This window comes from Sciurus vulgaris, assembly GCF_902686455.1.
Source record: "Sciurus vulgaris genome assembly, chromosome: 17".
NCBI classification, from domain to species: domain Eukaryota; kingdom Metazoa; phylum Chordata; class Mammalia; order Rodentia; family Sciuridae; genus Sciurus; species Sciurus vulgaris.
Window position 1 is genome coordinate 71,483,110 of NC_136478.1, and position 23,093 is coordinate 71,506,202.

Below are 23,093 nucleotides of genomic sequence, written 5' to 3' on the forward strand. Positions count from 1 at the left end.
GATTCCCCTGGACTCTGAGACCTCTGCAGTCCAAAGGAGGAACCCCCGGACTCTGTAACCCACATTTCCCCTCCATCCCCAGTCCCCCTGAAGTCCAAGCTTCCAGAATTCCCAGACCTCCATGCCTCCCTCTCTCCCTTCTCCTTTACTGCCCCCCTCCCGCAAGGACATGGGCCATGGAGACCACAGAGCACAGAGAGCTCCGTTACCTAAGGCTGGGTCCACAGATGCTCTAAACCGCAGGCTGAGCTCCGCAGAGGGCAGAATGCCTCTGGGGGTTTATAGCCCTGGTTTATAGCTGTGGTTCAGCCCCGCCCCAGAGTCGGAGGAGGGAAGAGAATTCCTTTGCTCAAACACGTGTCCTTGGGCTCAGAGGCTGCCCTGCCCCCTTAGCTCTAGATTCAGGGTCCAAGCACCCGCTGGCTACTCCCAAACCCCTCCCTCACCCAGTATCACCTCCCTGGAGCCCCAGGCTGGATCAGGCACCCCCCACCCAGCTCCCCTATAGCACCAACACCCTATGCTGTAAAATCCCCAGGCTGCAAACGGAGGCCCTGGAGAACCCTTAGTGACAAAGGGACACAAGGGACACTTCCTGTTTCCATCTCTGATCCCCTTTTCTGTGTTTCTCTGGGCCTCCATTTCTCCATCCTCAAACCCAGTCTGTGGTCTCTGCCTCTCATCTCCTGGCTTTCCACCTGCGGGTCTCTATGTGTGTCTTTCTCTACTCCTGTCTCCCCCTTCTGTGACTGTCCAACTCCTGACTCCCCCTCCCCACCCCCACCTCTTTGTCTGCCACCAGGATTCCACCCTGGTGACAACAGGCACTAAAGCCCGGCAGCAGGTGTGTGTGGGGGAGGATGGGGTGTCAGGCTGGTGAGACCTCACGCTCCCAACCCCCACCTCCATCTGACACTGATCTTTTTTGGTATCCTCTTTCCCCACTTCCAGCCAAGTCATGACCTTGAACTCCAGGGAAGCCAGCCTGGGAGCGCAGGCTTCGCACCCCTCTAGCCTGCTGGTAACTCTGTCCCTCATGGTCTTCACCTCTGTGGTTTTTTTTCTATGCATTTCTCAGGGTGTCTCTTTGGGTCTGTCTGCATCTCTTCTGTCTGGGACTCTCCGTGAGCTTCTTACTCTGCCAGACTCTGTGTGTCTCTGATGGTCACCATCTCTCACATTTCTGCCTCTTTCTGGCTCTGTCTGTCTGGGTCCCCTGTTTCTCTCTCTAGCTCTTTGTGAGGGTCTGCGTTTCTCCCCGCTGGGTCGCTATCTCCATCTCTACGGAGTCTGTCATCCATGTGCCTCTCTGAATACATCTCGTCTCTGTTGTTCCTTTCTTTGCAGTCCTTTCTATGTCTCCGTCTTTTTGTTTTCTCTCTCTCTGGGTCTCTGGCCCCTTCTGTCCCTACATGCCTCTCTGTCTCTCCCTTCTGACCCTGTATGTACCGTGTCCTCTGCTGAAGAGCTGAGAGCACCCCATATTAGAAACACAGCTTTCTCTGACCTGCTGTGGGGCTTTGGAAGGGAGTTGCCCCCTGCTTTCCCGCCTTTCTCATACCTAAGCCCCAGGGCAAAAGACACACAGTCACTTCCAGCTCAGGGAGAAGCTTTTTATTCCTCTGGGCCATTCTCAGGGCCACAGTGGTAGGTAGGGAGGCTTAGCCCTCAAACTTCTTCTTGCGGCCTTCCATTCCACTCAGCGCGTCGATGTTCTTGCGCCAGTCTCCTATCTCCCGGTTCTCCTGGGGGGTAGGGTCAGAGGTTAAGGGACTCCACCTGCTCTCTTGCCTTGCTGGGTTACTGCACACTGGATGCCTGTCCAAGAATCTGGTTCTGAAGAATGGCCAACTTCCCCCTTCCACTTCCTGTCTCCTTGTTTCACTTCATGCCTCCTTCCTTACTTCTCTTCCCATTACACTCCTGTCTCTTCCTCTTGTTCCCCTCCTGCTATTCTTTCCTCACTTATGGATTTTCTGTTGTCCTGTAAACTTCCTGGCCTCTTGCTGCTTCCTGTCTCCCTGAAGCACTTCCTGTCTCCCCTGCACTTCTGTCTTCTACCTCCCCAATGCACTCCCTGTCTCCCTGATGCACTTCCTGTCTCCCTGAAGCATTTCCTGTCTCCCCTACACTTCTGTCTTCTATCTCCCCAATGCACTCCCTGTCTCCCTGATGCACTTCCTGTCTCCCTGAAGCACTTCCTGTCTCCCCTGCACTTCTGTCTTCTATCTCCCCAATGCACTCCCTGTCTCCCTGATGCACTCCCTGTCTCCCTGATGCACTTCCTGTCTCCCCTGCATTTCTGTCTTCTGCCTCCCCAATGCACTCCCTGTCTCCCTGATGCACTTCCTGTCTCCCTGAAGCACTTCCTGTCTCCCCTCCACTTCTGTCTTCTACCTCCCCAATGCACTCCCTGTCTCCCTGATGCACTTCCTGTCTCCCTGATGCACTTCCTGTCTCCCCTGCATTTCTGTCTTCTACCTCCCCAATGCACTCCCTGTCTCCCTGATGCACTTCCTGTCTCCCTGAAGCACTTCCTTTCTCCCCTCCACTTCTGTCTTCTACCTCCCCAATGCACTCCCTGTCTCCCTGATGCACTTCCTGTCTCCCCTGCACTTCTGTCTTCTACCTCCCCAATGCACTCCCTGTCTCCCTGATGCACTTCCTGTCTCCCTGAAGCACTTCCTGTCTCCCCTGCACTTCTGTCTTCTACCTCCCCAATGCACTCCCTGTCTCCCTGATGCACTTCCTGTCTCCCTGATGCACTTCCTGTCTCCCCTCCACTTCTGTCTTCTACCTCCCTAATGCACTCCCTGTCTCCCTGAAGCACTTCCTGTCTCCCCTCCACTTCTGTCTTCTAAATGCACTTTGTGTCCTTCCCATATACCTTACACATGGTGCCGCTCACCTCAGTTCCAAGTGCCACCTGTCCTCAGGTAAGGCCCTCAAGTGAGGCCCTAGGCCTGTTGCCCCCAGGCCCCACCCCAGCTTCCCCTTTCCTGGTCCCAGCCCACACTCACCTTCTCGGTGTCCTCCTTCTTCACCTGCTTGAGGTGGGCCCGCAGGTCCAAAGACTCTTTAGCGCGGGCCCCCAGCAGTGCCTGCATCATGGCATCTGCAGAGATGCGCACCCTCCGCAGGGTGGGCCTCTTGAACTTGCCACGAAGGTCAAAGATCTTCTGGGTCAGATCTGCAATCTGCCAGCAGGCATGGGGGAGTGGCAGCCCCGTGCTGGCTCCTCACCACTCTCTCCCACCGTGTGCTCTCTTCCTCTCCCCGTCCTGCCTTCCAGTACCAGGTGCCGAGGCCTTGCCCACTCTTCCCAGTTCAGACCTCCAGTCCTAGAACTCAGAGCCCTCTACAACGTGCCCTGCCCTCATCTCTCAAAACTTTGGACACACCGCTGGCCTGGACCTGCAAACCCAACTCCCTGGCCTGTGCCTGGACTTGCTTACCGCTGCGCGCACACACTCCCACAGACAGGCCCCACACTTCCCAGTGCCAGCATTGCATGTGCTGTCCCTGTGCCACAACAGCCCTCCTTGCCACGCTGCTGTTCTTCCACACCCTGTTCACAGGTTGCCCTGGGTCTCCTGGGACCCACGACCAAAAGCAGCTGCAACCGTTGGGCTGAGACCACAATCCCAGCATCTCGCCCGACCAGTGCAGGTGCCCAAACTGCTCGGGGCTTCCCACCTCGGTGACGTTCTTGGTGACTTTCGCCTCCACGTCGTATCTCTCTTCATCCACTTTGTCCACCCGGGCGTGGAGCTGTCGGCATAAGTCCTGGGGGAGGAGCACAGTGTGTGTCCTGAGAGAAAAGCTAGAGATCAGGATTCCTGGGTCTGAGGGAGGGGGGCTGGGGGCGGGATTCCTGGATTTGAGGGAGGAGTGGCTGGCGCCTGAACATATTGTCCTGAGGAAGTAGATCCGAGCCCAGAATTCAGGGAACTGTAAAGGAAGTGTTGTAGGAGCCTGGAGTCCTGAGCACTTGACAGATTCGGGGTTGCAGGAGTGACGTCTGGGTTTTGAAATTGTAGGTGACTTTCATCAGGGCTTCTACATCCCTAGAGGTAAGATCTCAAGGGATTCGAGACAAGTCTAAGAACCTCGAGTCCCAAGCAGGGTAGGTGCCCATGTCTCTTAAGCAGGTACCTGCAGCTCCGCGAAGCCCAGCCCAGCCAACTCCAGAGGCTGGCAGCGGGTGCTCAGAGCGCGACCCTTCTCTCCCCGCCTCTCTTCGGCCTCCCGCTCCAGCTCCTGCTTTGCAATCTGCAGCATCAGGGTCTGCAGAGGGGCGGGAGGAACTGCAGTTTGGTTCCGTAAGGGGGTCAAACTTTGTCCTGAGTCTTCCAGACACCCGGCCACTCAGGGTTGGTCTCCACGGTTCCAAAGCTCCTCCACCCCCTCAGAGAGGTTCCCCAAGTGAAGTCAAGCCCCTAAGGCCAGAGTCCCACACCCGCCCACGTATCCGAAGCTCCGCCCCCCTACCCACATTCACACCTTCAGCTGCAGTTTTCTTGAGGCGGAGATCTTAGACTTTTTCTGCCAAGGTGACATGTTGAAAAGAAAGATCGAGAGGGGCTATTCGAAGGTGGGTGGTGGGAGGAAGACACCCCGAGGACACCTTGAAACAGTTTCAGATTTGGGCCCATCTCCAAAATGAATGGGAAGCCACGCCCTCGGGCCCATCCACCAATCCCGGGGTTTTGCCCAAGCTAGGTACCGCCCATTCCCCCTAAGCAATGTTGTGGGCAGTGCCGTTCCCTTTGGATTTTGCCAGTCCGAACCTGACCCTTTATGAAACTGTACTCCACCCTTCTGGACTCCTTCCAAGACCGAAGTCTCTCGGGGTCCCTGGATCCGGGCCCGCACCCTCCTGTCAGGTGTCGGGTCCCTCGGGATTCCGAACCCGGGAAGCCCCGCCCCGCCGAGGTCCCACCTACCTTGGCATGCGGTTCGGTGGCGTAGGCGCGGTAGTTGGCTGAGGAGCGGCGTCGCACCGGGGCGGGCGCGGGGCGCGGGTCCCCGGCCTGGGGGTAGGGGAGCGGGCCGCGTCACCACCGAGACCCTGCAGCCTCTCCGCGTACCCTCTCTCAGGGCTGCAGCCTCACGCCCCAGCCCCTCCCTGCAGCGCCCACCCCGGCCGCAGAGTCCCGCCCACGCCCAGGACGCGCGGTTCTCACCGCGTCGCTGCTGCTGGAAGGAGAGAAACAAGAAGGGGGTTAGTGGTGGCCCGAGTCTGACCCCTAAGACTCCATCTCCTAAGGCCCCTCAGACCAAGAGACCCAGGCAAGCAGCGCCCCCTTCCTGAGTCCCAGGGGTCAGAGTCCCCAGTTCTTACCTCCTTTCCACCCAGGAACCCCACCCTGCCTCCCTTCTCAGGCCAGGTGTGGAGCCCCGCCGCTCCCACCCTCTCAGGATGCTGGAGATCACCCACCTCCCCTGCCTTCGGGCCTCAGGGTCTGGGTTACCAAACTTCACTCACTCGTCCGCCATGCAGAGACCGACAGGGATCTCAGGAGGCAGAGAAGGGATTCGGGGTCTCGAGGAGGGTCAACGAAGCGGTGTCCCGGTGACCTTGGAGGCTCCAGACGTTCCGTCCCCTCCGGGCTGCCCAAGCCTCAGTGAGGACACTGAGATAAAGGGCGCGGACAGACTAAATATACTGCGGTCTCCTCCCCCTGCCCAGGATGGGAGATAACGGGGCGCGTGAGGGGTGGGGCTGGACGCACTCCAGCAGGACTACTCGGTCACCTTGGTGGCCAGGGAATCCAGACCCCTCTCTGCCCTCCAACTCTGGAGATTCCGACCCCTTCCCACCCGGACTCAGAGTCCGGGTGGGCTGGGTTGTGGCTCAGTGGTAGAGCCTTTGACAAACCTGTGTGTGGCACTGGGTTCGATTCTCAGCACCACATGTAAATGAATAAAAAATAAAGGTCTATCAACATCTTTTTAAAAATGTGTATTAAAAAAAAAAAAAAAAAAAAGAGAACCGGACTACAAGACACTCCTCCCTCAAACCGAGGAGTCTACCCCAATTCTGATCCCTCAGGCCCACCTGCCCGGGGTCAGCCCTCCTCCCTCAGACCCAGGAGTCCAGGCCCCAGCCCTTCACTAAATTCCATGTCTCCATGTGTGCTAGAACTTTGATCTTTTCACTCCCATAGGTCAGTTTCAGTGCCCCAACCTGTTGGCCACTCCATACATGTGGAGGAGTCTGAGGACCAGGTGTGGGCCCCAGATCTTCAGACTACAGCACTGAGAAACGCTTCCCTAGTCCACTCGGAAACCTAGGAGGTCTGGGCTCCTGGACGCTGCCCTCTCCCAACCCTGCAGACAGACACTAAGACACACAGTGAAGAGGACCCTACACTCTTTATTGGAACCACCTGTGAGATGACCTGTGAGATGACCAGGCCCAGCGGAAGACACCCCCACCACCAGTTAGGAACGGGGCTTCTGGGGCGAAGGCAGTGAAGGCAGAGGGCCTGAGACCCAAGGTTCAATCGAGGCTGGGTTTAGTCTCAGGGATGGAATTTGGAATTCTGAGAGAAAAATGTTGGATTCTGGGACTCGAACTTAGAGTCCTGGAAATGGAAATGGAAATTCTCGCTCCATCTCTGGGGCTGAGCGAACACTGAGTAAAGCTAAGAATCCCCGCAGTGGTTTAGAATTGTCGGGGTGGGTTCCAATTCCAGGACCTGACTTTAGAAGTTAGGGATGGGGCACTTGATCTGGGGTGGAGACGGACTCTAGGTTCCCAGCAGGACTCTCGGTGGGCGTGGCCAGCGACCCCTGGAGCGGCATTTGAGCGCTGGAACCCTGAGGCTGGGAGGACAGCGAGAGGGACTCCATGGCTGGGACCTGGTCCGCCCTGGGCGGGCTCATTACTTCCAGAGGCCGGGTCAGGACTTCGCCAGGCAGAGGTTGGGATCCCACAGTTGGGTCCAGGCCTCCGGGGACAGAGTCCCCCGACTTGCAGAAGCGCGCGAAAGTCTCCGAGGGGCTGGCCCCAATCTGCCGGGCGAACCCAGCGGCCCGCGCTAGCTCCTCAACCCGGGCGGAGAACGCCTGAAGCTGCTCGGGCCGCAGGTCCACTAGGTACCTGGAGCGGAGAGCCAGGTGAGGGAAGCCGCCCAGCCCAGACGTTCCCACCCTCGCTGCGCTGGCTCACCGAGCTAATTCCACAACCAGGTTCCCTCCGGGGGCCACGCAGGCCCCGAGCTCAGGCCCAAGGAGATGGACCATCCTGCAGAGAGGAGAGGGGAGAGGCTGAGATGCGGGCCTCGGGTCCTCGGGCGGGGACTGGGGACAGACCCGGAGGGAGGAGGAGGCTGAGAGGCTCAAGTCCTGGGTCCTGGGAGAGGAAGGGCTGGGGCCTGGGCCTGGGTCTCAGTAAGCATAGCTGCCTTCCCCTCACCCGCAGGCCACGTAGAGAAGCTGGAACCGGCCCTGGTGGCAGCGCTTGTGGTGGAGAGTCTGTGCAGAACCCAGGGGCAGGAAGTGGACCGTGAAGGATTCCCGCGCAGAGGCTGCTGGGGAAGAGCCATAGGGGTCACCTCTGGGTGGAACCCTGAGGACAGAAACCCAGAGGCAGACAGGGAGGCAGAATTGGGCAGACGTGCAAGGCTTGAAGATGACACTCGTGAAGAACTTTTCCATCCTTTCTCTGAGGTGGATTTCTGCAAAAGTCTGGAAAGATCGGCTCAGCAGACAGAAAACCATCTTACAGACCAAGCAACTGAAACTCAAGAGGGGGAAAGAGTGGGTGATCCAGGGCCACAAGGGGACAAACACCCAGGGAGGGCCAGAGAGGGGATGGTTAGAAGGCGGAGTCCAGGTGGGAAGCGTGTCCAAGGGGGAGCTGGACAGCTCCCTGTTAGGCCTTTGCAGGTAGGCTGAGAATGCTTCCAGGCGGGTTCGGAACCCTGAGGGTGGTGTCAGGATTTAGGAAAGGGAGAGAAGAAGAGAGAAAAAGAGGTGGAAAATCAAGACGGAGAGGTCCCCTGCCCAGGCATCCCAAACCAGCTCAGGCCACGCTCAGACTTGCGGTGTCCGGAGCATGAACCAGCCGGTGGTTTACCTGAAGTCCACGGTTTTGGCTTGGGGCCGCCACCAGGCTGCTCCTGGTCCGTGTCACCCTGGGCAGCTTTCTGTCGCCCCCAGGCGGCCACTTCTCGGAACAGCTCTGTCACGTTGTGCTGCGTGATCTCCCCGGCAGTCTGTGTGGAAGAGGGGTCGTGGCCAGACACTGGGGCTGGGGCCGCGAGGTCGGCCGGCGGCGGCGCGGGACTAGGAGGGCGGGGTGTGAGCTAGTCTGGACTGGAATTCCGGGAGCGCTGGCACTCCAAGGGTTGAATTAGGACAGCGCAGGGACTCCCGCAGCCGGCAAAGGCATGGGTGAAGTTGTTGGGGGAGGGTCCTGTTACTTGGATGGAGTCGCCTCCCCCACACCAGGGCCCTGTTAGCCAGGGGTGGGGCCTGGCAGGGGGAGGCGGAGCGTGCGAGGAGGCCCCCAATCAGCGTCCCCTCCCACACCTTGACTGGCTGTCCATTGCTGGTCCGCAGCAGGCTCTGGTCGTCTGCCTCAATGCCAAAGGCCACGAAGGGCCCGGTGGCGATGTCCCCCCAGTACCCACGCGCTGCCACACGCTCTCCGCGCTGGAAAAACAGGGAGAAAGGAGGCAGGTGAGGTCCATGTTGGGGACCCTGACTCCTGGTCGGTGAAGAGAAGGAGCAGACCACACCAGAGAGTGGATACGCACGTGACTCAGGAGGCGACCAGATGCCAGAGTCCTGTTGGGCACGTGGTAGGCCCTGGGGTCTCTGAGTTCAAAGGCGACACCTGTGTCCCGCCAGCGTCGGAATTCCTGGGTGTGGATAACTTGTGCCTGGGGGTAGCGGGAGAGAAGGGAGGCCTGGGTGAACTTGGCCTCCTTCCTGAGACCAGAGGTCCAAGTCCCCGCCTTTCTCCCTCAGACCCCGGCCCTCCTCCTTCGCACCCAGGACTCGGGTCGGGCCCCTCACCCCGCGGTCGTGCAGCTTCATGCGCAGGTCCCAGTCGCTGACCCCGCGCCGGGCGTCATAGCGGGAGCCCAGGTAGTGGCGCAGCCGCGAGTCCCAGAGGCGGCTCATGGGGAAGGCCTCGGGCCCCTTCTCCCCGCCGGACCAGAAGCGGAACACAGCCTCCAGGGCATCCCGCTCGCGGAACTGCGCGGCCCGGCCAGCGTGGGGAGGAGGCGGGGAGTGAGGGGTGCAGGGAGAGCAGCTTCTCCTGCCTGCCCCTCCCTTCCACCCCAGGAGGTGCGGACTAGGCTCGGAGAGCAGAGGCCACCCCCACCCCGAGGGTAAACCCCGCACGCGAGAGGGGAGCTGGAATGCGAAATTCGGAGCCCCCATCCCGCTCCATCAACGCAAACCCATCAGGACTGCCCATTGCCACTCTTCCCAGGCTACCGGACCCCAGGCGGTGCCCGGGAGAGGCGGGCAGCCGCAGCACCTTGAGCGCGCCAAGGCTGAGCCAGGGCAGCTGCTCCGCCAGGCGGTCGGGCTCCGGGACCAGGTTCGCCAGGCGCTCCGCCTGGGCACGCACCACGGCGGCCACAGGGGGGCGCAGCAGCGCGTTCCCCCACACCTCCAGGAAGGTCTCGCTCCGCTCTGGGGGAAGGTGGAAATGGGGAGTCAAGTGAACCGAGAAATCAGACCCTACACGCCGCACTATTACTTCATGGTCACACAGTGAGCATGAGGATTCCCGGCACCATCCCTGGGACTACATCTTGAAGGACAAACACCCCTAAACTAGGGTTCTGAGTCTATTCTTTCAGCCCTCTCAGGCAACCACCAACCCTGAACTTCCTGTTTAAACTAAACTTCCCTTATCTTTAAAATAGAGAAAGTGATCTGCACATATAGATGGAGATCTTTGCATTTTTAAATGTAGAGTTAAATAGTTTGATTTTAGTTGTTTGAGTTTATAAGATAAAGCCATATACCTTTAGTTGTATATGAGAGATATACACATTATGTTCTGTTATATATAGTAATACATACTATAGATTCATAGAGGTGAAAATATACATATAAGTTGTTTCATTTTACTTAAGAACCTTATAGAAGAGAATTGTAAACCTTTAATTAGGTTAGTTCTAGTTGTTTAAAAACCTTTGACAAGGGTTATTGTGCAATGTATTCTAAATGTATGGACTCTTGATAACAATGACCATCTATAATCATGATAAAAATAGTAACCCCTCAAGTGTACTGAGCTGATGTCCTAAGCCAAGTACTAAATCTCACTGAATCCCCACAAGAATCCTATGGGTGGAGGAAAGGGGTAGATTCCAGCCCCAGGTCACACAGCAAGTCAAGCAAGAATTTGAACACAGCCTGAGTCCAGGGACTTTAGACACTACACTGAAGACGTTAGCAAAGAATGGTCATTTTCTGCCTCCCCAATCCTGGAGACTTGACACCTCTCGGACATTTCCCGATCTCCTGTGGCCTTCTCCCAAGGGAAGTTTTGAAAGCTTACACAGTGTCAGGCACTGTTCTGAAAGTTTCATGTGGATTTTTCTCCTAGAATTCTCTGTGGCTCCAGGCAGTAATATATTTAGTCCCATTTTACAGTGGAAAAAACTAAGGTTCTACGAGTACAAATGATGAAGTAAGGGATAATGACCAAAGTTTTTAATTATATCACTAAAAGTCCAGAACCCCTGTAGGGAGAGGAGGTGAGGGTCAGAATGCCTGGGTCCTAGGTCCTAGCAACTGACCTCGAAGCCCCATCTTCTCAGGCTCCTCCAGGGCTAGGCTGAAGATCAGCATGTGTCGTGCCACAGCTTCCAGATTATTCTCCAGCACGTAGAACTGGAATGGTGGATGCGGCAGGACAATTCTAAGACATGCATCCCTATCTCTTAGGAGGCTCAGGAGAGTAGGCACTCAGCCCGCTCCTTCCACCAGCCTCAGAGTCCTGTCACCAGTCCCCTCCTTCACACATAGGAGCCTAAGCCCCCGGGATGCTCCTCCCCACCACTACTGGAGACCTGATCCTTAAACTTTACTGAAGAATTGAACCCAAGGGTGCTTAACCTCTGAGCCACATCCCCAGCCTTTTAAAATATTTTATTTAGAGACGACTCTTGCTGAGTTGCTTAGAGCCTCCATAAGTTGCTGAGGCTGGCTTTGAAATTGTAATCCTCCTGCCTCAACCTCCTGAGTTACTGGGATTACAGGCATGTGCCACTGCATCAGGCCTGATCCTTAGATTCTTCCTCCCTCTGAAACCCAGCAATACCATACCCCAGCGGCTTCCATTCCCAGGACAATGGATCTGGCTCCCACCTTCCATCTCCTTCAGACCTGGGACTCCAGCCTCCAGCCCCTTCTTTGGACCTAGAATTTTTAAATTCCAATTCCCTCTTCTCAAGGACTCGGGAATCTGGGCTCTCATCTTCATCCTTCTTCCACGAATCCAGAACTCCAACTCACATTAAATCTCCTTCGAGGCCAGAGCGCTGCCCGGGCCAGCGTCCTCAGAAGGTGCCGCCCATCAACCGAGCCCAGCAACAGCACATCTAGCTCAGGGGTCTTGTGCGCTGTATCTGCCTGAGAGTCTGGGTCCACAGGAGGACCTGCGTGCAAGAAGACAGCGGGCTGAGGCTGATGGCATCAGGGCGGCCCCTGAAGTTTCCCTTAGTGCTACAGCAGGCCTCACGCGGGGCCTGGGTTCTCTGGGGCTGAGCCTCTATGCATTCTGGGACTCGAAGTCCGCGCAGAGGAAGGACACCCGAGCGCGCCGCCCCCGCCGCCGCCGTTGAGCCGTGGGAACGTTGGGGGCCCCTGCCAGGGACTCCCGGACTACAAGTCCTAAAGAGGGCCTGCGCGAGCTGGAAGGAACCGCTGCCTCAGACACTGTGGTCCTGGCGTGGGGACTCACTTTCAGCCTGCAGATCCAGCGCCGGGGACAGCCCCCACCAGCACACAGAGCCGAAGCCGACGCCGGAGCCCGCCGGCGTAGTCATGGCCCTGCGGGACAGACGTTCTGGGAGCCCCGCATTGGTACGGCCCATCCCCTCCCACCGCCCTTCACTCCTCGACCCTTGGGCTCCACGCGACCCCCTCACCTGTGTCTTGCCCAGTACTGCTGCCCGCCCCTTCTCGCCCACGGCGGTGCGGCCGTCCAGCGCACCTGCACCGCCGGGCACAGAGCCCCGCCCCTTCCCATCAATCAGCCAATGGGAGCGTGGGGGCTGGCACCGCCGCTATCAACAGACCAATACTCATGTGTGGGATCCGCCCACCATGAACTTTTGACCAATAGGAGAGCTGAGCAACGGCTCCGGGAGAACAGGGGAGGAGGGTGTGTGGACGCGGTTGTCACGACGACAGCGGGCGCAGAAGGGACGGGGTTGCAGGATGCCGGGGAAGGGGTTGGGGCGGTCCAAATCTCTGGGAAGGGGAAGGCCTAAGACTGCGGCTTCAAATTAAGGCAAAACTGGAGCAGATCTTGATAAATGAACGACACAGACTTAGACCTCAGACTGCAAACCTCTGTGTCCCCTTTTCTCCCCACACACTGGGGCTGCCTTAACACAGACGTAACAAGGTAGGAATCAGGGCACCTGCTCTTATGTTTTTGAAATTTCATGAGCGAATTGCTACTCACAGTTATTTAAAATTAAAAGTAAGAACCCAAAACTCATTGCTTACTATTTCATTATATTTTACTATTATCTATGCCCTAGAGGTTATTTCCATCTAATTATACCCACAGGGAAGAAATGTTATTTTAGGGTTGATGGTGTACCTCAGTGGTACAGCGCTTGCCTAGCTTGTGGGAAGTCCTAGGTTCCATCGCGAACACTGCCAATACATATAGTGTGTGTATATATGTACAATATCTTGAAAAGTTAAATCAGCCTGTTAGAGCCAACCAGCACGTGTCTATGAAAATAAAGTTCTATTCAAATTGGGACCAGGAAACCAGAGCTGATGATGCATGCCTGTAATCTCAGTCATTTAGGAGGTTAAACCATGAGGATTTTAAGTTCAAAGTCAACCTAGGCAACTTAGCTACACCCTGTCTCAAAACAAAAAATAATAAGGGCTGAGGATACATCCTTGGGTTCAATCCCCAGTACCATCAAAACAAAACCACAACAAAAAAACCCTGGACCCATTATTAGGTGAGGTTGTCATGTCTAAGGGCAAGGTTGTTTTATTTAGTTTTTTAAATGCAGGTTGTATCCTGTGTGTACATTTTTAAAATTTCCCAGAGTGGATTTTTTATGTTACTTTTAGATTAAGTTGTATTTTAAACAACTTTGCAGTAAAGTACCATTTATCTTGATGGCTTGACTTCATCTTAAATTTGGGGAGGCTCATCCAGGCCCTAGGAAGTACTGCAATGTTGTACTAGTAGGCTTTTTTTTTTTTTGTACTGGGGATTGAATCCTACCACTGAGCCACACTGCCAGCACGTTTCATATTTTATTTAGAGACAGGTCTTGCTAAGTTGCTGAGGGCCTTGCTAAGTTGTGAGGCTAGCCTCAGACTTGCAATCCTCCTGCCTCAGCTTCCTGAGTCAGGATTACAGGTGTGGGTCACCCCTCTTGGCTAGGCATCTCTTCTTAATTCCATACCCACTGACTTGACATTCAGTGGGATCAACCATGGTGGGGATGTTTCCAGCATGGCAAGAGCACACCCCACCCGAGGCAGAAGGAACTTGGTAACACCACCAGAAGCACACCAAGCCCCTCTTGCCTTTAAATCTGCACTCTCCACTAACATTCTCCCTCCTTCACCCCACAAAAGTCCGGCTCTTCCTTCCAACTTCGCCAGGGAATCCTCTACCTTTCCACAGGATGGCCACAGTCCTGCACCTGTGACTTTCCACTGGTTGGTCTTCAGGGAACCAGACAGCAGAGCCCTTGGTGAGGGTGGTGGTCCTTGGTGTCAGGAAAGCCTGAATTTGCATCTCGCCTGGGATCTTGCTGGCTGAGCAGCCTCGGCCACCTGACTTCACCGCCTGAGCATCAGAAGCTAATAATCCCTAACAATATCAGAGTAATATTATATGAAATAATATCTACTGATATCATAGTAATATTGTATGTAATATTATTTACCAATATCACGGATTTGAGGAAGATAAAAAGACCTGGTGCTTGTAAATCCATTGACTCAGGGTCTGCCAAGTGGCAGGACTCAGGGCTGTAGTTGCTGTGGGCTTAAGTGCTCCCAGGCCCCACCCTCAGCCCTCAGCCCAGGCAGCCTCAACCTGGCTCCCCGCAGGGAGGCCTAATGCGTGTCATCCCTACTGCCACCATTCCCATCAACACTCTTGATGAAGGAGCCTGGGTTTTCCTGAATGCCAATCAAACCAAGTCACTCCCCTCTCAAACCCTTCCCTTTGAAGGCGGAGCTGGGCAGATGGTGGTTATGTTGAGTTACTGCTCCTCTCTTTATATATCAAAACATCACATTATACACCTTCAATATGCACAATAACATTTTAAAATAAAAATTTCCCAAGGTGGCCCCCATTATTGCTAGTCACAGGAACAGTGAAATATTGGACATGTTTGATGTGCACACCAAATTGGTCTCCTCCAAAATCAACCTAAATATTATACACCCAATGATTAATTTTCAAATGGGAAAGAAAGTTAAAATATATGTCGTGTATAAGTGGGAAAAAAAAAAAAACTAAAACAAAAAAGACCACCAGAAGCTTCCTACTGCAACTAGAAACAATCCATCTCCTCAGCTGGGCCTTCCAGCCCTGATGGTCTGGGGGTGGGCCTTCTGCCCTCCCTCCAGCCACACTGGCTTCCTATTCTGTGGGAACACAGCAAGCCTGTTCCTGCCCCAGGGCCTTTGCAGTCTGCATACCTTCTGCCTGGGATTCTCTCCCCCTCATCCTTTTGTCATTAGCACTGTGGTAAAATGTGCACAGCATAATGTCTACCAAGGTTTTCATTCACAATGCTGTGTGACCAGCACCACTATTTAGTCACAAAACTTTCTTCTTACCTCAAAAAGAAACTCCATACCCATTGACCAATTCTCTCTCCCCGCTGCCTGGGGCAACCACCAATTTACTAAGTGACCTTCTGGCTCTACAGAGTAGTCAATTCTGGAGACTTCATACAGGTGGAAGAAAGTTTAAAATAGGTATAAAGGAAGGACAGGAAATACAATTTTAGTTCAGAAGTTCCAAATACTCTCCTAGGTCTGACCCTCCCAAATTTCTGGCAAATCTTAATTGCTGTAAATTCACCCACTTAGGAAAATTCCCTGATGCACTGTTGATTATCCCTCTGATAAATGGATTAAGAGAGACACAACATTTTAAGAAACCTATACTTTAGGGGCTGGGTTATGGCTCAGTGGTAGAGCGCTTGCCTAGCATGTCTGAGGCACTGGGTTCAATTCTCAGTACCACATATAAATAAATGAATAAAATAAAGGTCTATCAACATCTAAAAAATATTTTAAAAAACAAAGTTATACTTTAAGGGACTTTCCAACATTACCTGCTGACCAGATAATGGAGACATCCACCCGAGGATCTTGAGACTGACTAGATGATGTCACCCCACACCTTCCCACGCCCACCTCTCCCCAGTTCCCTTGAGAAGAGGACTGGGCCCCCAGGGTGCTTCTCCCTCTCTGCCTTCAGTGTGTCTGTTGCTTTCCTAAACAGAACCCCCAGCTGGGACCCCTCCCCATCCCATGCATCCCGGACCCCACTCATCCTCAGTAGAGCAGCAGCCGTCCTGGGGAATTCCCCAGCGACAGTGCCATTGGCTACTGGGGCCTTTTGTGGCCTCTGTCACTCGCAGTAACATTCCCAGGCGGGCCATGCCAAAGCACAGAGGACGCTCCTTCCTTCCTGTTGGGCGACATGCCGCGGTGCGTCACCCTGTGTGTGGTCTTCTAGGTGGTCACTCACTCATTCCCACCTCAGCTGAACGGCCCCTCCTCAGGAAGGACGTCCCCAACCTCCTTCCTAAACCACGTCAGCTTTTGCTGGTTTCCCTCCGACGCGGAGGGCCAGTGGTAATGGCTCTATTCTTCTCACTGGTCTGCTCTCTTGCTGAGATAGAACCAGGGCCCCACGGTTGTCATCTAAATTGGAACAGACTCAACGCCAGGACTCAGACAGACCTTTTGGCTGTGTGATTCTGAGCAAGTCACATTGATTCTCTGTCCCTCATTTGTCATTTTGGGGTAAAAATTGTGGGTTTTAGTTGTGTGTTTGATTTTTGGCACTGGGGATGGAACTCGGGGTGCTCTAGCACTAAGCCACATCCCCAGCCCTTTTCATTCTTCATTCTGAGACAGGGTCTTTCGGAGTTGCTGTGCTGTGAGGATTGTTGGCAGTGGTAGCAGTAGTAGTTATAATGCCGTGCTGTCTTCATAAAGAAGCACAGGAGAGACTACAGCATTCCTTTGGGGCAATGTTTAAATCACATGGACATCATACTGCATGGAATGGATCTGATTCCCTTTGCCCACTGGCTACCAGGAAGCTCAGGAATGTTCGTACTCTGACCCTTTCCTTAGAACATGGGGGTACTTTCTGACCATTTTCTACTCAACTCGCTGCTCAGAAACTTCCTGGCCAGAGTCCACAGCCTTTGTCTACCACCCAAAACCCTGTATGGTGAGGGGGAAGTCAGTGAATCCATCATCTTCCCACAAACGAATTGGGAAGCAGCCTTCGTTGAAAGAAGAATGAGGTGGAAATAGTCACTGACTCTCCTGAACACGTCCTTTCTCCCAGCCTTGGAGAGTTCCGTGAGAGACTGTCCTTTTGTTTTTGGATGAGTCAGCGGCTGGGGTAGGTCTGGGTTTGCGCCTATGCTGGCCCACACAGAAGGCCTCGGAAGAGGAAGATGATGCGAGATGCAAGGAAGAAGGGGAGGGAGGAGCGAGGGCGGCAGGGGAGGATTGGAGGCTGCGTGGGAGACCGAGCGGGGTGGGCGGGGGCCTGGGAAGCTCGTGAGCAGGGGACTCTCAGTGCCGCAGTGAATGCGGAGGATGTTCGGATCACAGCTTCCAGATGGGGCAGGCGAGGCTGGGGAGTGAGTGCCGAGCGGGCGGGAGCTGGGTTTCCAGTGTGGGCAGCACCAGGGCTGCCCGGTGAGCGCAGGTGAGGTTCCCTCTTGGCCCCCAGCCCTGCTCACCCATCAAGGAGCACTGGGGCCAGGCCACCAGAGCTGCTGAGTGTTTATTTGGCCCGGAGAGCAGTGCGGGAGTCAAGCTGTGTGGGAAGAGAGGCGCTGGGAGCGCAGGGGATACTAGACTGGTGGCCGATCGTCGCGGCTGAGGGCGGGGCCTGGGGGCGGGCCAGACCGGGCTGCTGTCCCGCCCCTGGGGTGCCGGGGCTTCTGAGTGTGCTCCCAGGGCTGGAAAGCTGCAGCGGCGGCGGCACGGTAGGGGTGGGAGACAGGCATGGATCCTGTGGTTGGGGCAGTCGGGGGCCAGAGACAGAGGCCTAAGGCGGGGCTGGGATGGACTCTGGTCAGGCTCAGGAGTCCGGGGTCAGTGCCAGAATCCAGGTTTGGCAGGGTCTTGGGCGTAGGCATCAGGGCGCTGGCAGCAGCCTCACTCGGTCAGGGGGCCGCAGCGAGTGCCACTGCGCGATGGGCCTCCGGGGATTGGCCAGCATGTCCGCCCAGTGCCGCAGGCCAGCGCCGCCCACTGCCGCGCCCACGGCCACCCTCCCGATGGCCTCGTTCTTGCCCAGCTTGTCATAGTCCAGCACGGTCAGCTCCACCTGGACCTTCTGGAGTGGGCGGGGAGGAAGAGAAGAGGAGAGTGTGAGGAAAGAAGGCACCAGGAGGTGCTCAGGTGTCAGTGCTACAGGGGCCTCTCCGGGTGATACCAAAATCAAAGTGCCATTTCTAGAGGACAGAGAGGGTGACAGATAGAAGGGAGGAGCCCTGAGGTGAAAAGATGCCCTGAAGCCTTTCTTTACTTCAAAAACAGATTTCTAGCTGGGGGTGGTGGACTATGCCTGTAATGCCAGTGACTTGGGAGGCTGAGAAAGGAGGATCACAATTTTGAGGCCAGCTTCAGCAATTTAGGGAGGCCTCTCAAAATAAAAACAAAAGGACTGGGGATATGGTTCAGTGGTAAGTGTCTCTGGGTTCAATCCCTTGTACAAAAAAGAAAAAAAAAAAAATGAATTCCTAAGGTGATAAACCTTCAGAACCCCCTTGCTCAGGTATGGTCAGAAGCCTCCTTGGGTCCAGCCCCCCAGGAGTACAAACTTTCAGAACTCCTACACACAGACAAGGGCCACACCAAGGGCCCAGTCCCTAAAGGGTCAGGGATGGGGAGGGGTAGTCTTTTTCTTAGTAGCCAGAAACCTAAAGGGTGGGAACAAGCTGATCTGGTTTTGGGTGGAGCATCTTAGGGGTGGGGCGTCTGATCCTGGGGAGACAATGCCCAAGCCCAGGTTTTAGAAGACTTCCTTAGTGGGCGGGGCCTCTGGACCCTCCGGAGAAAACTGAGATGGATAACATACCTCAGCCTCCAGGATCTTGTTTCTACCGGGTGCTGAGACTCTCCCTTCCCCTTGCAACAGGGGTTCCTGAGGCCTGGGCCCTTGGGCGAGGGCTGTTCTGGCGGAGGCAGGGGCAGGTCTGAGCTCACCTGGACTTGGTCACAGGGCACCTCAAAGCTGAAGGCCTCGTTGTAATAGGGGTTGAGAGTGTTCTTCTTAATGGTGGTTTTCTTCTTCCGCACCTTTTTGCCGCCCTGCAGCAGGTGGACCTTGACGTAGGGGTCTGGGGAGCGGGAGGAGGAGTCTTATGGCGCCGCCCGCCCCGCACTTCTGAGTTCAGGGCTTCTGGAGAATGGACGACTCTTTGGACCACCATAGAGACACCCCGTCCATGCGCCCAGGTCTCCCTCTCTCTGCCAAAATCGAATCTACATCCTGCATGGCATCCCGGAGCTCCGTTTCCAAGGCGCCCCGCTCCTTCGGCTACTTAGCCAGAGCCAGCGATCACACCCACATCGCCATTTGTTTCCCACACACCTGACAGTCCGCCGACGTCCATCTTCTTCAGGTTTTTAGCCTCTAGGACGATAACAGTGAGCTTCCCGGCCGTGGGGACATAACGGAGAGAGAAGCAGATGTCCCCGAGTTTCTCCAGCTAAAAGGTAGAAAGGGATCCGTCACCAGAGCCCAGCTCCACGTCCATCTTCTCTCAGCCTTCTTCCCTCCCCCTTGCTTTGGAATGGAATGGTCCAGAGTTAAGCGCCCAGCCTAACCCTCCTCACGCTGGGGGGGGGGGGGGGGGCGTGCTCTGAACAGTCTATGATTTGATTGGTCCAGGGTAGGAATGGGGCGGGGCCATGAATGCTCACCTCCTCCTTCGGGGCCGCCTGCAGCTCCCGCCAGACCTGCACGGGTCGCCCCAGGTCCACAGAGCTCATAGGAACCCGCACCTCCCCAATGGCGTCGTTTCGAGAGAAGCGGTCAAAGTCGTATACAGCCATGACCAGCACCCTGCCCCCCAGCTCCACATAGGGGACCTGGGTGGGGAGGGAGCACGGAGAAAATACCAAGTGGAGGGGAGGAAGAGGAAGTAGAGTATAGTACCTTCCCGTGAGGGGTGCGGAGTGGAGTAGTGAGGGCCCAAGGGAACAGTGGGGGACATTAACAGAACAACGTGGGGGAGCACCAGGATCCACAGGAACAAAACCACGGACCAACGGAACTCAAGTGGGAGGGCCTAAGGGCCAAGACAACAGCCCAGGGGTCACAGTGCCCCCCAACACCGGGGACAACACAGGGTCCAGTGGAAGAGCCCCCAGATGGTAGCTGCCACCTGAGCTGTGACTGTCTCCTGGAAAGGCTGAAGAGGGAGGGTCCCCAGCGTTCCAGGAGCTGGGGTCAGGCTGTGGAGTGTGGGGCAACAAGGTGGGAGCTCACCTTGAAAGCAAAGGTCTCCCCAAAGTGTGGGTTCAGCGTCTGCCGATGCACCTTGGTTTCATGTCGCCTCCGCTTGTCCGGCAGCAGGTAGACCCGCACATATGGGTCTGAGGAACCTCCCAGGTCCAAGGCAGCCAGTCCCTCAGCTTGCAGGATACCCACCAGCAGCTGCAGGTGCCCAGTAGAGGGGACCTGAGGCTTAGCCTCCTTTCCAGGGCATGCTGCGGGGAGAGGCTGAACGCCCCTCCAAGACATCCCCTCCTCCACACCCACCTGGCCACTCTGGAAGTCATAATCCAGTGAGTATTGCAGTCGTCCCAACACATGCTTCTCTGATGCTTGCTGCCCTGGCCCCGACAGTGAGGGTTCCAGCTCCTCCACTTCTGGCTGCACCTTAGGGAGCCAGGGGCAAAGGCATGTGAGGTCTTCCCCTGGTAGCAGAATCAAAGCCACAGGAAACCCACAGATCCCCTGGATTATGCCCCATCACTTGCAGGCTAAGCAGAGTCAGCCTTTGATTACTGAGGTCTATCACAGGCAGGAAATAGACATGGCCTCCTCTGACTCTAGGCTGTGGTGTGCTTTCTCTGTGTATGTAGTGCCCAACTGTCCCTTGCACAAGACCTATGCCATCCACTGTTGCATCTGCCTCCCCTGCCAGACTGGAAAATTCTCATGAACAGCGACTAGATCAGGTCCATCTCTAGGTCCCCAGAGTCCAGCTGAGCGAGACACAGGGAAGAATGCCCCAAGTTTATGAGGGAAGGGACTGGGGACTGAGATCTGCTGGACCACAGAGAGGAGCAGGGTGGAGAAGGGCAGGTTGAGGGACTGGGCCAGGACACACCTTGTCTATGTAACTCCGGCCCAGTTCCTTCACTTCCTGAAGGTGAACCTGGGCTTGGGCCTGGGTCTTCTTGCCCAGCCGCCTTCGACACCGCTTCCGGTAGAAACAGAAACAGCAGCTGAAGACAAGGAGGCTTGAGACCAGTACGATGGTGGCCAGGGCCCAGGGGGGCACTGTAGAGGAGTGGAGAGAACACACAGTGAAGCCAGGAAAGCCGCCTGGCAGATTCAGTTAGGCTCCTACATGGAAGGTACAATCCTGGCCTCGTTTTCCTTTCAGCCACCTCCATTCCATTTCCCTCCCGTGTTTTTCTTCCAGCTAGTTGATCCCTTACCAGGATGACATCATCCAGATTTGCTTATTAGTTCCAACATCTTTTCCAACCCATTCTAATTTCTGCCCAACCCCTGATGCTTGCCCCTTGCTGGTCCTGTTTCTGTATAGGCAAATTAAGGGAGAAGTGGACTTTCCAGTTCCTTCACCAATCCAAGATCCTATTCCATGCCACGCCCCTTGATCCACTTCTGGTTTTTCTTGCAAACCTGTTAGCTCCTGTCCTCCCCTGCACTCTCTTTCATTCAGATTCCAGCCCAGGAGTCGACCACAATCCTATCCTTGCAGCCAGCAGGGTTCCGAATCCCGCCCGCGATGATCCCGCCGGACTTCGTGTGGGCTCCCGCCCAGGGTCTCCTCACCTGTACTGTGGCGAATGCGGCTGGAATCCGGGGGCGCGTCGGAAGCTGCAGGTCCCGGGGTCGCGGGCTCCAGCAACATGGCGGCGAGGTCCTGCGGTCCTTGCTGCAGAGGCACCCAAGCGCCCTAGCCCCCCACTCCCACCCCAGGCATCCATGAGTTCTCCACTGAGCCCTCCGCACCAAGAACTCTCACTGTCACGGCTTTCTGTGTATGCTGGGAGTTGTAGTCTCAGCCCTCCTGCGACTGAGGACGGGTCTGGGGGGCCTATCTCCATCCCCGAGGGACGTCCCCTGCCTCCAAGGCATCCCCCCAGACATCCGGCAGGTTTGTAGCCCTTCCTTGTCCTACCCTTGGACCGAACCGGATGTGGGCGAAGGCGGGCGTGGGAACCAGCGAACTGTGTTGCCCAGAGCAACAGTCCGGCCCCACTTGGATGGGGTGGGAGCAATGCTGGTTGCCAGGCAACTGCCTGTTGCCAGGACAACGGGCGGGGCTGACGCACAGAAGCGGAGTCCGGGCGGGGCATGCTCGCTCCCGGCCTAGCTGTCGCCTGGGACCCTGGCGATTGAGATTCCCTGGCACACCGAGAGTGGCAAGGGGCCGCCCATGGTCTCTGCGTCCACAGCGGCTCCTTCCTCCGCATGTGGCCCTCCCCACTCTTGCTGGGGGTGGGGACTACCCAGTATTTCTGGCCACCTCCTTCTCGGCCCGTTGGTCTCTTCCGCGCATCCCAAACTGTCTTCACACCTGTTCTCCCGATCCACTTCTATCTTTGACCCCTAACAGGCGTCTTCCCCATTGTGTCTGTCTTCCATCTGCCTCTGCCCTCGACTCTCCTGCCCTCTGCCTGTTGTCTGGCCTCGGTCTTCAGGGGTCCCTCCCCTCCGCCTCTGTCTGCCCTCTATCCCGCCCTCGGGCATTTTGTCTCCACACCTGTCTCGCATCTCTAAATCCCAACCTCTCCATTTCAGGCTCCACCCTCCTACTCCCTTCTGTTGATCCTTCCCAGTATCCCTCCATCCACCGCACCCGAACCCTCCCACACATCCCGTCCCTTTAGCGGTGGGGCTGAGGATGGGCTCGGGCAGGGGTCCCAGCAGCTCCTACCTGCCGAGCCGCAGGACCGGGCCCTCCTGCAGACACTGAAGCGCTGGCGGCCAGGACCCCGCCCAGCTCGTGGGCGGCCGGCGCTGTCCCGGGTGCTGATCGCGGGGCTCCGCAAGGCGGGGGCGCGGTTGAGAGGAGCCCCGCCGTGCGCGCGCGCGCGCGCCAGAGGCGGTGGAGGTGGGAGAGAGAGAACGGCCCGCCCCTCGGCCCGCCCCACCCTGGCACCACGATGGCGCCCACTGATGTTGATCCTACAAGTTTCTACCTTCTGGTCCAGTCGTCTTACATCCACACTGATCCCCGACTCCACAATACACACACAAAACACACCTGGTACGGCCGAAATAACGGGGCTCCAGGACCCAAGAGAACCTCCTCTGGAGACCCACCTCTTCGAGTACCCAGACCCCCCTAGTCAGGGCATCAAAGTCGCCAGCATATGGGCTCCCAGAGCTTGCCATCCTCTAAGGCAAGCCC

The 23,093-nt window shown here is 56.2% G+C and overlaps 3 protein-coding genes and 1 long non-coding RNA gene across 6 annotated transcripts; all 4 read right to left on the bottom strand.

The window, feature by feature from the left end:
- Positions 1 to 1,599: 1,599 nt before the first annotated feature.
- Positions 1,600 to 5,102, bottom strand: TNNI3 (troponin I3, cardiac type). Its single transcript, XM_079118267.1, has 6 exons — positions 4,947 to 5,102; positions 4,504 to 4,545; positions 4,156 to 4,287; positions 3,697 to 3,786; positions 3,021 to 3,197; positions 1,600 to 1,745 (listed from the first exon to the last, which is right to left on the bottom strand). Exons 3-6 carry the CDS (start codon positions 4,279 to 4,281, stop codon positions 1,662 to 1,664), a joined length of 477 nt encoding a protein of 158 aa, XP_078974393.1. The 5' UTR covers positions 4,282 to 4,287; positions 4,504 to 4,545; positions 4,947 to 5,102; the 3' UTR covers positions 1,600 to 1,661.
- On the bottom strand, positions 2,360 to 3,010 carry LOC306648294. Its single transcript, XR_013760348.1, has 3 exons — positions 2,798 to 3,010; positions 2,566 to 2,753; positions 2,360 to 2,437 (listed from the first exon to the last, which is right to left on the bottom strand). It is a non-coding gene; the product is annotated as an uncharacterized lncRNA (long non-coding RNA).
- Positions 5,103 to 6,385: 1,283 nt separating the features above from the next.
- DNAAF3 (dynein axonemal assembly factor 3) lies at positions 6,386 to 12,225 on the bottom strand. 2 transcript variants are annotated; one of them, XM_079117483.1, is made up of 12 exons: positions 12,132 to 12,225; positions 11,945 to 12,033; positions 11,497 to 11,639; positions 10,779 to 10,872; positions 9,503 to 9,660; positions 9,031 to 9,213; positions 8,769 to 8,894; positions 8,542 to 8,664; positions 8,087 to 8,225; positions 7,424 to 7,538; positions 7,178 to 7,252; positions 6,386 to 7,108 (listed from the first exon to the last, which is right to left on the bottom strand). In XM_079117483.1, the coding sequence occupies exons 2-12, from the start codon at positions 12,027 to 12,029 to the stop codon at positions 6,718 to 6,720; spliced, it is 1,632 nt and encodes a 543-aa protein (XP_078973609.1). In that variant the 5' UTR covers positions 12,030 to 12,033; positions 12,132 to 12,225; the 3' UTR covers positions 6,386 to 6,717. The 2 variants fall into 2 exon arrangements, with proteins under 2 accessions (XP_078973609.1, XP_078973610.1); XM_079117484.1 differs by having other exon boundaries at positions 7,424 to 7,535; positions 12,132 to 12,224.
- A 2,973-nt stretch (positions 12,226 to 15,198) lies between these two features.
- On the bottom strand, positions 15,199 to 22,759 carry SYT5 (synaptotagmin 5). Of its 2 annotated transcripts, XM_079118117.1 has the most exons (9): positions 22,617 to 22,759; positions 21,509 to 21,643; positions 20,814 to 20,986; positions 20,240 to 20,359; positions 19,967 to 20,134; positions 19,399 to 19,566; positions 19,067 to 19,184; positions 18,679 to 18,812; positions 15,199 to 17,806 (listed from the first exon to the last, which is right to left on the bottom strand). In XM_079118117.1, exons 2-9 carry the CDS (start codon positions 21,585 to 21,587, stop codon positions 17,606 to 17,608), a joined length of 1,161 nt encoding a protein of 386 aa, XP_078974243.1. In that variant the 5' UTR covers positions 21,588 to 21,643; positions 22,617 to 22,759; the 3' UTR covers positions 15,199 to 17,605. The 2 variants fall into 2 exon arrangements, with proteins under 2 accessions (XP_078974243.1, XP_078974242.1); XM_079118116.1 differs by lacking the exon at positions 22,617 to 22,759 and having other exon boundaries at positions 21,509 to 22,359.
- Between the last annotated feature and the right edge of the window lie 334 nt (positions 22,760 to 23,093).

Bases quoted from the DNA above. Each gene is read 5' to 3' on its own strand.
- TNNI3 (XM_079118267.1), bottom strand. From the start codon at position 4,281: ATGCTGCAGATTGCAAAGCAGGAGCTGGAGCGGGAGGCCGAAGAGAGG. The intron at 3,787-4,155 runs GTACCTGCTTAA...CTCCTCCCCCAG, and splicing joins TGGGCTTCGCGGAGCTGCAG to GACTTATGCCGACAGCTCCA. The intron at 1,746-3,020 runs GTGAGTGTGGGC...CCTACCCCCCAG, and splicing joins AGAAGGAGGACACCGAGAAG to GAGAACCGGGAGATAGGAGA.
- SYT5 (XM_079118117.1), bottom strand. From the start codon at position 21,587: ATGTTGCTGGAGCCCGCGACCCCGGGACCTGCAGCTTCCGACGCGCCC. The intron at 18,813-19,066 runs GTGTGTGGGAAA...CCCGCTCCCCAG, and splicing joins GGACGTCGGCGGACTGTCAG to ACCCCTACGTCAAGGTCCAC. The intron at 17,807-18,678 runs GTGAGCTCAGAC...CGCCCACTCCAG, and splicing joins TGCCCTGTGACCAAGTCCAG to AAGGTCCAGGTGGAGCTGAC.
- DNAAF3 (XM_079117483.1), bottom strand. From the start codon at position 12,029: ATGACTACGCCGGCGGGCTCCGGCGTCGGCTTCGGCTCTGTGTGCTGG. The intron at 8,665-8,768 runs GTGCGTATCCAC...CTGTTTTTCCAG, and splicing joins CTGGTCGCCTCCTGAGTCAC to CGCGGAGAGCGTGTGGCAGC. The intron at 7,253-7,423 runs GTGAGGGGAAGG...TCCTCTCTGCAG, and splicing joins CTTCTCTACGTGGCCTGCGG to GATGGTCCATCTCCTTGGGC.